At 52.4% G+C, this 14,090-nt stretch overlaps 1 protein-coding gene across 3 annotated transcripts; it reads left to right on the forward strand.

Moving 5' to 3' along the window:
- Positions 1 to 1,237: 1,237 nt before the first annotated feature.
- LOC118549359 (carbohydrate sulfotransferase 6) lies at positions 1,238 to 13,748 on the forward strand. Of its 3 annotated transcripts, none has more exons than XM_036113670.2 (3): positions 1,238 to 1,683; positions 11,227 to 11,301; positions 12,153 to 13,748. In XM_036113670.2, exon 3 carries the CDS (start codon positions 12,169 to 12,171, stop codon positions 13,348 to 13,350), a length of 1,182 nt encoding a protein of 393 aa, XP_035969563.1. In that variant the 5' UTR covers positions 1,238 to 1,683; positions 11,227 to 11,301; positions 12,153 to 12,168; the 3' UTR covers positions 13,351 to 13,748. The 3 variants fall into 3 exon arrangements, with proteins under 3 accessions (XP_035969563.1, XP_035969564.1, XP_035969562.1); XM_036113671.2 differs by having other exon boundaries at positions 11,227 to 11,269; XM_036113669.2 differs by lacking the exon at positions 11,227 to 11,301.
- Positions 13,749 to 14,090: the final 342 nt, after the last annotated feature.

Raw genomic sequence — 14,090 nt, forward strand, 5'->3', positions numbered from 1 at the left:
AGGTCTTGATCTCAGGGTCTTGATCTCCCGGTGGTAAGTTCAAGACCCGTGTTCGACTCCATGCTGGGTGTGGAGCCTACTTAAAAAAAAAAAAAAAAAAAGATAAATCCTAGAAAGGAATTGCTAATTCAAAAAGCTTATGGCTGGGGCGCCTGGGTGGCTCAGCTGGTTGAGCGACTGCCTTCAGCTCAGGTCATGATCCTGGAGTCCAGGGATTGAGTCCCATATCGGGCTACCTGCTCGGCGGGGAGTCTGCTTCTCCCTCTCCCGCTCCTCCCTCTTGTGCTCTCTCTCTCTCTCTCTCTCTCTCTCAAATAAATAAATAAAATCTTAAAAAAAAAAAAAAGCTATGGCTGTTCTTAAAGATTTAAATTCATCTTGCCAAACCGCATCCAGGAAAGAATGCACTAATTTATACTCCCAGAAGCAGAGACTTCTTTTAGATCTCACCACGGATTACAAGAGATCAGAATTCCCTTTTTTTCAGATACCTGCCCTCTGTTGTTATCTGGGTGGGGGAGGGGGGGGCGGACTGCTTTACTTACTGAAACATACCCTGTATTTATCCGGACTTGCTATCAAGCCTGGGCCTCTGGATTGAGGCTAGAACAGGGAGGGGGACAGCCTGCTCTGGGCCCAGCCCCTGAGTGTTTGGGGTCCTGGTGTCTCGCGCCCCACCCCCCCCCCAGCTCGGCTACTGCTTGGGGAGGCCGCGCGGTGTGTCCGCCTGGCATCAAGATGCCTTGCATTTGGCTTGGGTCCGAGGCTGGGGGCTTGGCAAGCGGCTTGGATTCCAAGTCACTCCGCTGTGAGGATGCCACCGAGAGCGAGGAGGGGCAATGTTAAGATTCGATTTCCCTCGCAAGGGCCTTTAGTCCTCCCGGGAGGCTTCCTTCTCTGGGAACCGAGCGGGAGGCAACTTTTTTGGTCAATTAGTCGGAGGAGAGGTGAGTGCGAGCGCGCTCCGACAGCCTCCCGCGGCCCCCGGGCCCAAGTGGGCCCGCCCCCACCCGGTCCTCCCGTGCCCGCCCCTGGGCGGCCGCCCCTCCCCCGAGGTGGGGAGGGTAGCGAGAGCCGGGGGCCAACCGGCTCCTTCCTTCCGTCCTTCCCTCCCCGGCTCCCGCCCGCCGGCTCCGGGACCGCAGCCACGTCTGAAAGCGCCTCATTGTGTGCGCTCTTCCCCGGCCGGCGGCGCGCGGAGCAGCGGCTCGCGCAGCTCAGGGCTCGCGCGCTCGGGCGCAGGGGCGCGGGGGCGCGGGGGCGCGGCGCCCTGCAGGGTGAGGCTGCGGGGCAGGAGTGCCCGAGTCTGTGTCTGGCCGTTGCCCCACGACTGCGCCCCGCACACATACATCCCGTTCCTAAGACGCCTCTCCTTTTCCAGGACACTCCTGCCCCGTTTCCAGGTTCCGTCCGCCTTAGGTCTCCAGGTGCCTCCAACTATCTTGGGATCTGCTGATCCGCGCGCGTGCCTCTCAGAGCCTTCTCCCTGGTGTCACTGGGTGCCCCTTACTAGCCTTGGGAGCCTACGGAGCACGTCAGCCCCTGCCGACTCTCCCAGCGAAGACACGGCCGGCTGCGGACTGGAACTTGGAGGAGGACACGTCGAGGAGCCTCTGCTGAGCCTCGGGAGAGTGGTGTCCGCCTCCCCGCCGCGCCAGCTCGGGCAGGGACGCCAGCTTTGGGGTACGTTCGTTGGTCCTCTCTCCGCACAGGATGCCCCCAGTCAGGGGCATGGAGCTTGTGGCCGGGGAGTCGGGTCTGGGGAGAAGGGCTGAGGGTGGTGGTTCTACCAGCACAGGGAAAGGACCTTGTAGCCCCAGGCGCTGGTTCGAAAATGTCTTCCTGCGGCTTCAGCTCACACGGGATCACTGCTGGGGATCCCTAAACCCTTGAAACGTGAGATTCCAAGGGCATGGTATTAATCTAGAAAGCTTTCCGCCACGGAACTCTTGAGGAAAAGCAGCTTGGTGAGTGAATTTAGAACCATGTGCAGCTGAATGGGAGTCTGGCGGCCCCTGTTTCGGCTGCTGGATCTTGGGCAACAATAAAGACCTCTCTTGGCCTCAGCATAGGTGACCCGGTACAAGTTAACCCTCTTTTCTGCCCCGCTCTTGAACCGGAGGCATGAGGGTGGGAAAACTGAGGCCTAAAGAGCAGAAAGGACTTGGCTGCCCTGGGGCCGAGAGGGAGTGCGTGTGCCAAGTACCCGAGCTAATGGGAGGAGTGTGTGTGGCTCCTTGCGCGTTGGCTGTGCTAAGGGTTATACGGTCCTGGGTGCTCCTCTCGAGCCCGTGTGGTAGGCGCTGTGATTGCCGCCTTTACAAAGCAGCCGGCTGAAGCACCAAGACGGTAGGGGCGCCTTGCGCACACTCACACACCTCACTGGTGTCCAGGCAGAATTTGAACCCAGGCCGGCTTCAGAAGCCAGTCTTCCAGGCATGTTTCGCTGCTGCTTTGCGTGACCGTGTTCTGCCCCGGCCTGGACTTGCCACATTCCGTTGCTAGGGTGCAAGGTCACCTGAACCGGTCGCCTCTGTTGTGCTTGAGTGTTCCATATGAAGAGGCTTTCGCTTGGATCCATAGAATATAGTTGTAACCCAGGATTTGGAGGATTTCTGAACGCGTACAAATGTGCTAAATGACATTGTTCTAAGTGCTTTAGCAATAGTAACTCATTGAATCTTCAAATCAGCCCTGACTTGCGTTATATTACTTCCCCTGTTTTAATTTTTATTTATTTATTTATTTATTTTTAAAAGATTTTATTTATTTATTTGACAGAGAGAGAGACAGCGAGAGAGGGAACACAAGCAGGGGGGAGTGGGAGAGGGAGAAGCAGGCTCCCGGGTGAGCGGGGAGCCCAATGCGGGGCTCGATCCCAGGACCCCGGGATCATGACCTGAGCCGAAGGCAGACACTTAACGACTGAGCCACCCAGGTGCCCCTTATTTTCATTTTTTTAAGGTAAGCTCTAGGCCCACCCTGGGGCTTGCTGAGATCAAGAGTCGCATGTTCCAAGGGCGGAGCCAGCCAGGCGAATTTCCCCCATTTTATAGATTAAACAACAATAGGCACAGAGAGGTTAAATAACTTGCCCAAGATCACACAGTAAATGATCAAATGGGGTTTATTAGCCACTGTGCCATCCCTACTCCCTGTCATGAGACAGAATCCTGCTTCTAGGAGCGTCTGGGTGGCTCAGTTGGTTAATTGGCTGCCTTTGGCTGGGGTCATGATCCCAGGGTCCTGGGATTGAGCCCCGCATTGGGCTCCTTGCTCAGCAGGGACCCTGCTCCTGCTCCCTCTGCTGTTTCCCCCACTTGTGCTTGCTGGCTCGCTCGCTCTCCGTCAAATAAATAAATAAATAAAATCTTTTTAAAAAAATCCTGCTTCTAGTCTAATAAGGGGAGATAGGTACAGAAATGCATGAAAAAGAGTATTCCCCATGGTGATAGTCGCATTGACAATGATTTCTCAATATCACCTAATACCCATTCCATGTTGAAATTTCTGATTGCCTCAAAGATATCTTCTTGCACTTGGTTTGTTTGAATCAGAATCCAAACAACATCTATACGCTGCATCTGGCTGTTACATGTTTTGAGTCATTTTCTTCTAAAACACCCCCTTCTTTAAATGTCACTGAATTCTAAGAATGATTCACTTTTCAAAAATAATAAATTAATCTAGGGGCGCCTGGGTGGCTCAGCCGTTAAGTGTCTGCTTTTGGCTCAGGTCATGATCCAAGGGTCCTGGAATGGAGCCCCGCATCGGGCTCCCTGCTCTGCAGGAAGCCTGCTTCTCCCTCTCCCACTCCCCCTGCTTGTGTTCCCTCTCTCACTGTGTCTCTCTCTCTCTGTTGAATAAATAAATAAAATCTTAAAAAAATAATAATAAATTAATCAAAATAAGAGGTTAAAAAAATAAACCAGAGAACATTCCAGATTATCCCTATAATAAGCGTGCTCAATCTAACACCTGGGGGAACACGGGGTACATGCTAAATGTGCACTCCCTTCCCCCATTCCCTGCATGTGTTACTTCAGAAAAGAGGTGGGAGCCCCGACTTCAGGTCTTGCTAGCTGTAAGGTTCTATGATCGGGTCCTGTGCAAAGTGCATTTTGAGGATCCCCGAAGTTCAGAGCGAGGGAAAGGTGTTCTGTGTTATCTGGTCATTTGCTTTGAAATGCCCCCAGGGTAGCTCTGAGCCAAGGAGACTTGAGCAGTTTGATTTCATTTCCCAATAGATTCCTGCAGGCCAGAAGCATCTGGGCTGTGTGACCCCAGCTTCCCTGCCTCTGGCAGATGCCATGAAACTGCTCATTAGGACTGGCAGAGAGATAGCAGATGTGGCCAGGGCTTGGGGCTGGGAATGTCTTCTGCCACAGCCTGGCCCAGCCCACAGCCCTGAGGCTGAAGGTGGGCTTGGGGATCTTGACATCTTCCAGTGCATAGGAGGTAATTCTCCAGCCAATGCCCCTGTCCTGTTCTGGCCAAGTGGTATTCAGGTCAGCTGGGAGATGGGTTTGCAGGCACTTCTCTTCCCGCAATGAAAGCTGGAGCAGGCAAATTCCACCTGTGCCTCCTGTCCCCATTTTATGATTACCAAAGTAATGCGAGTCTTTCGTAGACTACCTGGAAGATGCAGCAAAGCACTAACAAGAAAAAAAATTACCTGTAACATGGCCATAGAAAGATAACCTCGAATATTCAGGGGCACCTGGGTGGCTCAGTTGGTTAAGCATCTGCCTTCGGCTCAGGTCATGATCCTGGGATCCTGGATCCAGCCCAGAGTCGGACTCCCTGCCCAGCAGGAAGTCTGCTTCTCCCTCTGCCCCTCCTGCCTGCCACTTCCCCTGCTTGTGCTTTCTCTCTCAAATAAATAAATAAAATCTTTTTTTTTAAGATAACTAATATTCAGTATGCATCCTTCCAGATTTCTTCTATATGTTTTTGTGTTTGTTTTTTTTTTTTAAGATTTTATTTATTTATTTGAGAGAGACAGGGAAAGTGAGAGAGAGCATGAATCGGGGCAGAGGGAGAGGGAGAAGCAGACTCCCCACTGAGCAGGGAGTCCAATGTGGGACTCGTTCCAAAGACCCTGAGATCATGACTTGAGCTGAAGGCAGATGCTTAACTGACTGAGCCACCCAGGCGCCCCTGTGTATTATTTTTATAACAGCTTTATTGAGATACAATTCACAAACCTTAAGGTGCACCCTTTTAAAGTGTACAATTCACTGATTTACAGTGTAGTCAAAGGAGTGTGTTAATCACCTCAGGGGTCATCCATGTCATAGCACATATCAATACTTCATTCCTTTTTATTGCCAGATAATATTGAATTAGAGTTGATCCTTGAACAACATGGGTTTAAACTGTGTGGGTCCAGCTATATGCAAATTTTTTCAATAAATACAGTACATCACTGTAAGTGTATTTTCTCTTCCTTATGATTTTCTTTTCTCTAGCTTACTTTAATACATATAATATACAAAATATGTGTTAATTGACTGTTAATGTCAAGGTCAGTGGTAGGTTATTAGTAGCTAAATTTTCCAGGAGTCAAAAGTTATACGTGGATTTTTGACCGTGTGAAGGTCGATTCCCCAACTTCTGCATTGCTCAAGGGTCAACTGTATATGGATATACCACATTTTGTTTATACATTCATCAATTGATAGACATTTGGGATATTTCCACTCTGAGGCCATTATGAATAATGCTGCTATGAAAGTTTATGAACAAGTTTTTTGGTGGACATGTGTTTTCAGTCTTCTTAGGTATGTCTTTATTCTACTTTTTTAAAGTTTTTTTTTTTTAAGATTTTATTTTTATTTTATTTATTTGAGAGAGAGAGTGAGAGAGAGAGAGAGCACAAGAGGGGGGAGCGGGAGAGGGAGAAGCAGACTCCCTGCTGAGCAGGGAGCCCGATGCGGGACTCGATCCCGGGACTCCAGGATCATGACCTGAGCCGAAGGCAGTCGCTTAACCAACTGAGCCACCCAGGCGCCCTACTTTTTTAAAGATTTTATTTATCTGAGACAGTGAGTACAGGCGTACAGGCGTGTGAGGGGGGAGCGGCAGAGGGAGAGGGAGAAGCGGGCTCCCTGCTCAGCCCCAGGACGCTGAGATCATGACCTGAGCAGAAGGCAGACGCTTAACCGACTGAGCCACCAGGCGCCCCTTGGATATGTATTAAATGGCATTGCTGCATCACGTGGTAACCCTATGTTTAACCTTTTAAGGAACTACCTGTTTTCTGCCCCAGCAGCACCACTTTCCATCCCCCACAGCAGTGTACAAGGGTTCTGATTTCCCCACCTTCTCATTAATACTGGTTATTATCTACCTTTTTGATTATAACCATCCTAGTTGATGGGACGTCCTCTCTCATTCTAGTTTTGACTGGCATTTCCCTAATGACTAAAATTGGCAAGCATCATTTCATGCACGTATAGGCAATTTGTAAATCTTTGGGAAAATGTCTACTCAAAGCTTTTGCCCATTTTTAACTTGGGTTGTTTGTCTTCTATTACTGAATTGTAAGAGCTCTTTATATATTCTGGGTCCCTTGCTATACATATGATTTGCAAGTATTTTCTCCCACCTGGGGGTGTCCTTTCACCTTCTTGATGAGGTCCTTTGATATTTGTGTGGTTTGTTTTTTTTTTATATTTGGGCATTTTTAACACCACTGTGTTTTAGTACTTGAGGTTTTTCCACTAGACACTATGTAGTTAAGAGCTCTAAAGTTAGGGGCGCCTGGGTGGCTCAGTTGGTTGAGCGACTGCCTTCGGCTCAGGTCATGATCCTGGAGTCCCTGGATCGAATCCCGCATCGGGCTCCCTGCTCGGCGGGGAGTCTGCTTCTCCCTCTGACCCTCCCCCCTCTCATGTGCTTGCTCTCTCATTCTCTCTCTCTCAAATAAATAAATAAATAAATCTTAAAAAAAAAAAAAAAAGCTCTAAAGTTAGAAGGCTGGCACTTAATTCTGACTCAGCTGCTGTGTAGATCCTTTAGGCAAGTTTCTTAATCTTTTTAAACCTTAGTTTCCTTATCTGTAGAATAGGGGGGAGTGTCAGATCCACGTCATAGGGTTGTTGTAAAGATTAAATCAGAAAATGGGGGGAAAGGTCTTGGCATATAGGAAGCCCTCAACAGATGGTATTTACTGTGTTCCATGTTTCCAGGCTACCATAAACATTCATCTTCCTCCTCCTCTCTCTCCTTTCCTCTCTCTCTCTCTCTTTCTTTTCTCTTTCCTTCCTTTTTATTTTTTATTTATTTATTTTTTAAGATTTTATTTATTTATTTGACAGAGAGAGACACAGTGAGAGAGGGAACACAAGCAGGGGGAGTGGGAGAGGGAGAAGCAGGTCTCCCGCTGAGTGGGGAGCCCAATGCGGGGCTCGATCCCAGGACCCTGGAATCATGACCTGAGCCGAAGGCAGACGCTTAACGACTGAGCCACCCAGGCGCCCCTTTCCTTCCTTTTTAACCTTCTCCCTAACAGATGCCCTGGGCTCCATTAGAGCTGGTTTGCCCCCAGGGGTGGCCCTTGATGCCAAGAGTCTACTGATCCCTCATCTGGAATTTGTTTTCTCTAATCTTTGGGATTCCTGAACAGGATGGCCTCCAGCCGATGCCAAACTGAGAGAAATCTGAGCCATGAATTTGTACCTAGTATTACATTTCACTTCCTTAGGTACCCTGCCAGGGCTGAAAGAGGCTGCTGAGTGAGGGGCATGCAGAGCTGGGGTACTGGTGAGGGTTTCCCAGAGAGCTGGGTTCCTGGGTTCAGGCTCACACCCCTCCTACAGTGAACCATCCCGCCCTGAAGCTCAGATTTCCCATCTGCCAGTCAGATAGAACAATAGCTCCTTCCTATGTCTCTCAGGCCAACAAAACAGTCAGGGATATTTAGAAGATACTGTCACTTTAAAATGCTCAGGGGGCGCCAGGGTGGCTCAGTCGGTGAAACATCAGACTCGGGATCACAGCTCAGGTCTTGACCTCAGGGTTGTGGGTTTGAGCCCTGTGTTGGGCTCCACATGGAGCCTACTTAAAAAAATAAATAAAAATAAAGTAAAATGCTTAGCAGGAAGAAATGTGGGATACGTGGGGAATTCCTCCCTTTGGATCTGGATCACAGAGTATCTGACTTCAGTTAGGCAAATATTTATTAATATCATCTACTCGTTCAGTCTTTGGGACATTCCTGGACATGACACTTACTGTCTGTCTTATTCAGTCAGGATTCTTGACTCTTTTTTTTTTTTTTTTTTTAAGATTTTATTTATTTATTTATTTGTCAGAGAGAGAGAGAGAGAGAGAGCACAAGCAGGGGGAGTGGCAGAGGGAGAAGCAGGCTCCCTCCTGAGCAAGAAGCCCAATGTGGGACTCGATCCCCAGGACCCTGGGATCATGACCCAAGCCGAAGGCAGACGCTTAACCGACTGAACCACCCAGCCGCCCCGGGATTCTTGACTCTTTATTGAAATACAACATACATACAGAAAAGAGCACAAGTCATAAAAATACAGCTTGATGACACACCCACGTATTTAGCACCTCATCAAGAAACAGCATGACTAGCCCCCAGAAGCTCCGTCTTTGCTCCTGACAGTTCTGCTGTCACCCCATCCCCCCAAGGGGACCCACTCTCTAATCAAACACTTGGTTGTAAATGGCAGAAACTGAAGTCACCCTGGCTTGACGAAAAATGGAGCATTTTCCCCAACTGGGCAGTCCATGAGTGAATCTTGTCCAGCTGGATCCAGATGCTACCAGCTGCTCACGGGTTCTCAGACTTTCCTTCCCTGTTCAATAATTGTCTTCTGTGTTGGCTTTACACCCAGGCAGTTTCCCTCTTCCCTGCAGAGCTACAAAAATCCTGGGATTGGACTTGGGGCAGATGTCCATTGCTAAGCCCATCGCTTGGTCGGGGGATAGTGTATGGAATATAGAGATGAACCAGGCTTGAGATACCTGACTCCCTAAGAACCACGAAGTGGGCGGTCAGCCCCATGCAAACCACATGCACTTTGTGTGAGTGAGGGTGGTTCCTCAAAGAAAAATCTAGAGGCCGTTAGCAGAACAAGGAGGAACAAGAACCGAGTGGACCCAAGCAAACCCCGTCTAGTGCAACAACCTGTTGCAGGACTGCACCCCACACTGGGGGCCTGGGAACAGACACACTCATTTGCAAAACTGCCACAGTCTTGACCCTCAGGTTGCTCACAGGCAAGAAGGGGAGGCAAAGTGTCACTCAGGGCAGAGTGATACATGCCTTGAAAGAGGCACAGGTGAGGTGTCTTAGGAGGAAGCTGAGATGACTCCCCGGGGGGAGTCAGGGCTGGACACTTACAGCAGAGCAGAGGGGAACATGAATGATTCCAGATGATCTGACACACAGGGCGCTGGAGGGGAATTATGGGAAGTGAGGTTGGAAAGCGGAAGGTTGCTGAGTAGGAGAATGACAGGATCAGATACAGCGTAGGCAGCTCTGGTGGCTCTATGCAATATGAAATGCAGGGAGACTGGCTGGGGGATTTTTCCAGAATCCAAGAGAGAAATATGCATGCCAGGACTAGCATGACCCTCCTGGCACCTGGATAGTTGGGCCACTGACTCGGACCACCATCTGCTCCCTTGGCCACTTCATGGGTGGGTCTTTGAGGTTCCTAGCTAGATTGTGAGCCCTGCTAGGATAACAGCGTTGGATGTTGGACGTTTGACCTCCCGGATTGATCCTCTTGATTTCTTTTATCTGTTTTCCATCTTTTATCCATCACTGATCTTTTTGTTCTACCTTCTCTACTTCTTCAGTTTTATCTTTCAACCCTACAATTTTAATCTCTAGGGCAATTTAACTCCAGGGAAAACAAAGGGTTATACAACAAAGGAAGTGTGCTCCTGGCGCACTGTGTGCTTCAGCTCTTTTTTTTTTAAAGATTTTATTTATTTATTTGAGAGAGAGAGAATGAGAAAGAGAGCACATGAGAGGGGGGAGGGTCTGAGGGAGAAGCAGACACCCTGCCGAGCAGGGAGCCCGATGCGGGACTCAATTCCGGGACTCCGGGATCATGACCTGAGCCGAAGGCAGTCGCTTAACCAACTGAGCCACCCAGCCGCACTCGTTCTCGAGTTCCGGTAATAGGATCAGATGTCAGTTCCGTATTTGTGAGTCACCTAAGAAAACCTCTGGTTTCCCCGGAGGGCAGGTAGCACACATTGGTGGCCTACGGTCAAGATCCTCCCGAGCCAGGAAAGGGCTGGGCTGGCCATGGCAGCTGTGTTTGGGCCAAACACCAGCGTCGAGTGCTCTGCAGGAATGGGAGTGCTCCCAGGAATGGGAGAGGCTTGCTGACTGTAATTGGAATGTGCCAGGAACTTAGAGGTGGAAGACCTGGGTTGGGGGTCCCACTTCCCCTGTCCTCCACCCACTCTGGCAGCCTCTGGATAAGTGGGATCTGCTCATGATTTCGACCTGGCTTCTCCTGGTGGTGACATGAGCAGGGGAGGGGGCTTCGAGGGGAGCAAAGGCCGTGAAAGCAAGGAGGAAACTTTCAGGCCCCTACCTTGCAAAGCAGCTCTTCCTTGAGATCGTGGCAAGAGCAAGCAACAGGTGCAAGGAGGGAAGAACTCTGGGACGTCGGGGTGCGTGAGCTTGGCTCCGTGTCCCTTTCAGTCTGCCGGACAGGTGTGATATTCTTAAGATCTAGTAAAGGCCCCGGGGGTGGACTCAGGAGATGCTGGGATTGCAGACGTAGGTGACCTCAGGGTGTCTCATCCAGGTGGAGACCTTCCCTGGTGCCTCCTCTCCCAACACAGCACCCCCAGCAGGAGCACGGGGTGGATGTATGGCACTAGCAAGCCCTCCCTCATCTGTGTTGGTAGCAGCTTCTTCGTGACAAGCCCAAGAGGCTAAATGTTACTATCCTCATTTTACAGAGGAGGAAACTGAGCCTTGGAGAAGTCAAGTCATTTGCCCCAGGTTTCAGAGCTCCTAAGTGGCATCAGAGGGCTCACCGCAGTCCAGTCTCCACCCAGCAGGGGACACCATCAGTTCACACCCACTTGGAAAAATGTGCTCAGGGGCTGGGCGGCTCTGTTCCCACCTGCAGGGAACTTTCTGTCCGTCTGGGAATGCAAAGCCCTCCCACTGGGTTGGGCTATCTCCTCCTGTGAGGCTCTCACCCAGCCTCCCTCCTGCTCTCTCAGGCCCTGAAAAACCTGCAGGCATCTTCCATGGATTGTGATTGAGGTGGGCAGCTCTCCCAGCAGCCCTGGGCTACAGTGAGTAACCTCGGCATGGAAAAGGGCAAATGGTGGCCCGGAGCCTGACTGCCATCACCTCTCCCTTTACTGCTTTCTTCTGCACATTCCCACAGCTCCAGAAGGGTACCCTCCCTCTGCAGTTCATGCACCCTGTAGCACTCTACTCCCTGTAGATAGCAACAGTTGGTGTGCTTTGTCTATGTCATTTATTTACTTTTTAATAATGCAAGCTGAATCTGCTTGTTTAAAAGAAGTCAGACAACACAGAAGTACAAGGGCAAGTTACCAGTTACCGGAGTTACGACATGCCCCGCCCCCCAGGCTCATTCCATTACTCCAGTACCAGTATTAATCCCCTTTTTACAGATGGGTAAACTGAGTTACAGACAGATTAATCGTTTGGTCCAGGATCACAGGCTAGGAAGCGGCTGAGCCTGGTGAGGGAGTCAAATCACCCACCAAACTGTTGAGCTAAACAACCTCAACTTGTCTCCCTGAAAGGAATTCTGAAACAAAAGGTGGGAATTCTGTTTTAAAAATAATATTTCCCTCTCCAGAAAAAAAAAAAAGAGAGAAAGTGGGGGTGGGGGGGAGAGGGAGGCGGTTAAGGACGAACATACATTTCCACCGCATTCTGCAGCTGGCCTTTTGCTCTGCATAGACTAGATCTTGGCTGATGTCTTAAAGTCATATTCCCGGGAGAGTGCCCAACTGAGACGGCCATAGTCCGGGGAGGCCCCCACAGGTCGGGGGGTCGAGTCCGGGGTGGGGGTGGGGGGCTGCTCTCCGCAAGCACCGGGCGGGCGTTGGGGTGTGGCAGGGCGAGGGGGCCCGCGGTCCCTAACGACTGCGCTCTCCTCCTCCCGCAGGCCCCCATCCGGAGGCATGTGGCTGCCGCGCATCTCCAGCACGGCGGTGACCGTGCTCCTGCTGGCGCAGACTGGCATCCTGCTTTTCCTGGTCTCCTGGCCCAGGCCGCCGTCCCCAGCGGTCGGCAAAGAGCGGGTGCACGTGCTGGTGCTGTCCTCGTGGCGCTCGGGCTCGTCCTTCGTGGGCCAGCTCTTCAGCCAGCACCCCGACGTCTTCTACCTGATGGAGCCCGGCTGGCACGTGTGGACCACCCTGTCGCAGGCGAGCGCGCCGGCGCTGCACATGGCCGTGCGCGACGTGGTGCGCTCCGTCTTCCTGTGCGACCTGGACGTGTTCGACGCCTACCTGCCGTGGCGCCGCAACCTGTCGGACCTGTTCCAGTACGCGGTGAGCCGCGCGCTGTGCTCGCCGCCCGCCTGCAGCGCCTTCCCGCGCGGCGCCATCAGCAGCGAGGCGGTGTGCAAGCCGCTGTGCGCGCGGCAGCCCTTCGGCCTGGCGCAGGAGGCCTGCCGCGCCTACAGCCACGTGGTGCTCAAGGAGGTGCGCTTCTTCAACCTGCAGGTGCTCTACCAGCTGCTCAACGACCCCGCGCTCAACCTGCGCATCGTGCACCTGGTGCGCGACCCGCGGGCCGTGCTGCGCTCGCGCGAGCAGACGGCCAAGGCGCTGGCGCGCGACAACGGGATCGTGCTGGGCACCAATGGCACGTGGGTGGAGGCCGACCCCGGCCTGCGCGTGGTGCGCGAGGTGTGCCGCAGCCACGTGCGCATCGCCGAGGCCGCCACGCAGAAGCCGCCGCCCTTCCTGCAAGGCCGCTACCGCCTGGTGCGTTTCGAGGATCTGGCGCGGGCGCCGCTGCCCGAGATCCGCGCGCTCTACGCCTTCGCGGGCCTGAGCCTCACGCCGCAGCTCGAGGCCTGGATCCACAACATCACGCACGGGGCCGGGCTGGGCGCGCGCCGCGAGGCCTTCAAGACCTCGTCCAGGGACGCGGTCAATGTCTCCCAGGCCTGGCGCCACGCACTGCCCTTCGCCAAGATCCGCCGCGTGCAGGAGCTGTGTGCTGGCGCGCTGCAGCTGCTGGGCTACCGGCCCGTCGCCTCCGAGAGCGAGCAGCGCGACCTCGCCCTGGACCTGGTGCTGCCGCGCGGCCCTGGCAGCTTCAGCTGGGCGTCATCCACTGCGGCACACGCCTAACCTTAGCGGAGGCCCCCACTTGTGGCGCTGGGGAGGGAGCCGGGCACACGGGGCGCAGGCCGCTTTTGGAGGGGCCAGGAGTTTGGGAGTCCTCCTCTGTAGTATGAATGGACTGAGTCCCCAAAGCTCCATGTTTCTTCTTGCTTCTGAATTTTCTTTTGAGTCCTCCTTAGCAGCTGGGTTCCCATCAGGCGCACACTTCATCGAAAGCAAAGCTGTGTCCACGCTTCCTCTGGGCACAGGGAGTAAGTTCAGACCGCTTGGCTGCTCCTCGAGCCTTTTCTTCCTCGGTCTCTTTTCCTTTTGGATGCATCATCCAGCCCCTGAGAAGGGGGTCCCAGCCCTGCCTGGGAGCAGAGAAGAGGCACTGCGGTGAGCTGGCCCCTGAAGTCTGTTATCCCCCCACCCCCACCCCCCACCCCGCCAACACACACACACACACACACACACACATTCCCGACTTTGTTCCCCCCCCCCCCCCCCCCCCCGCCATGTCCCACCACCACACTCTATCGGAGATGTTGGCGTCTATATTCACTCGTTTCTTTCAGAAAGAAATCAGACAAGATGCCTCTTCTCTTGTGGTCTCCTTGTAGCCTCTCTGCCCCATCTCCTGGGAGCCCACATAACCGCATCACCTGCCCAGCTAACTGGGGTGAACGTTTGATTTGTCTTGACAGTAACGATCCTACCTACAGAAATAGACATAATAATCTTGTGATACTAGACTTTACAGTCTG

Source organism: Halichoerus grypus, chromosome 15 (assembly GCF_964656455.1).
Source record: "Halichoerus grypus chromosome 15, mHalGry1.hap1.1, whole genome shotgun sequence".
Taxonomy (NCBI): Eukaryota; Metazoa; Chordata; class Mammalia; order Carnivora; family Phocidae; genus Halichoerus; species Halichoerus grypus.

What these genes read in the sequence shown, in the direction of transcription:
- LOC118549359 (XM_036113670.2), top strand. Translation starts at nt 12,169, where the DNA reads ATGTGGCTGCCGCGCATCTCCAGCACGGCGGTGACCGTGCTCCTGCTG.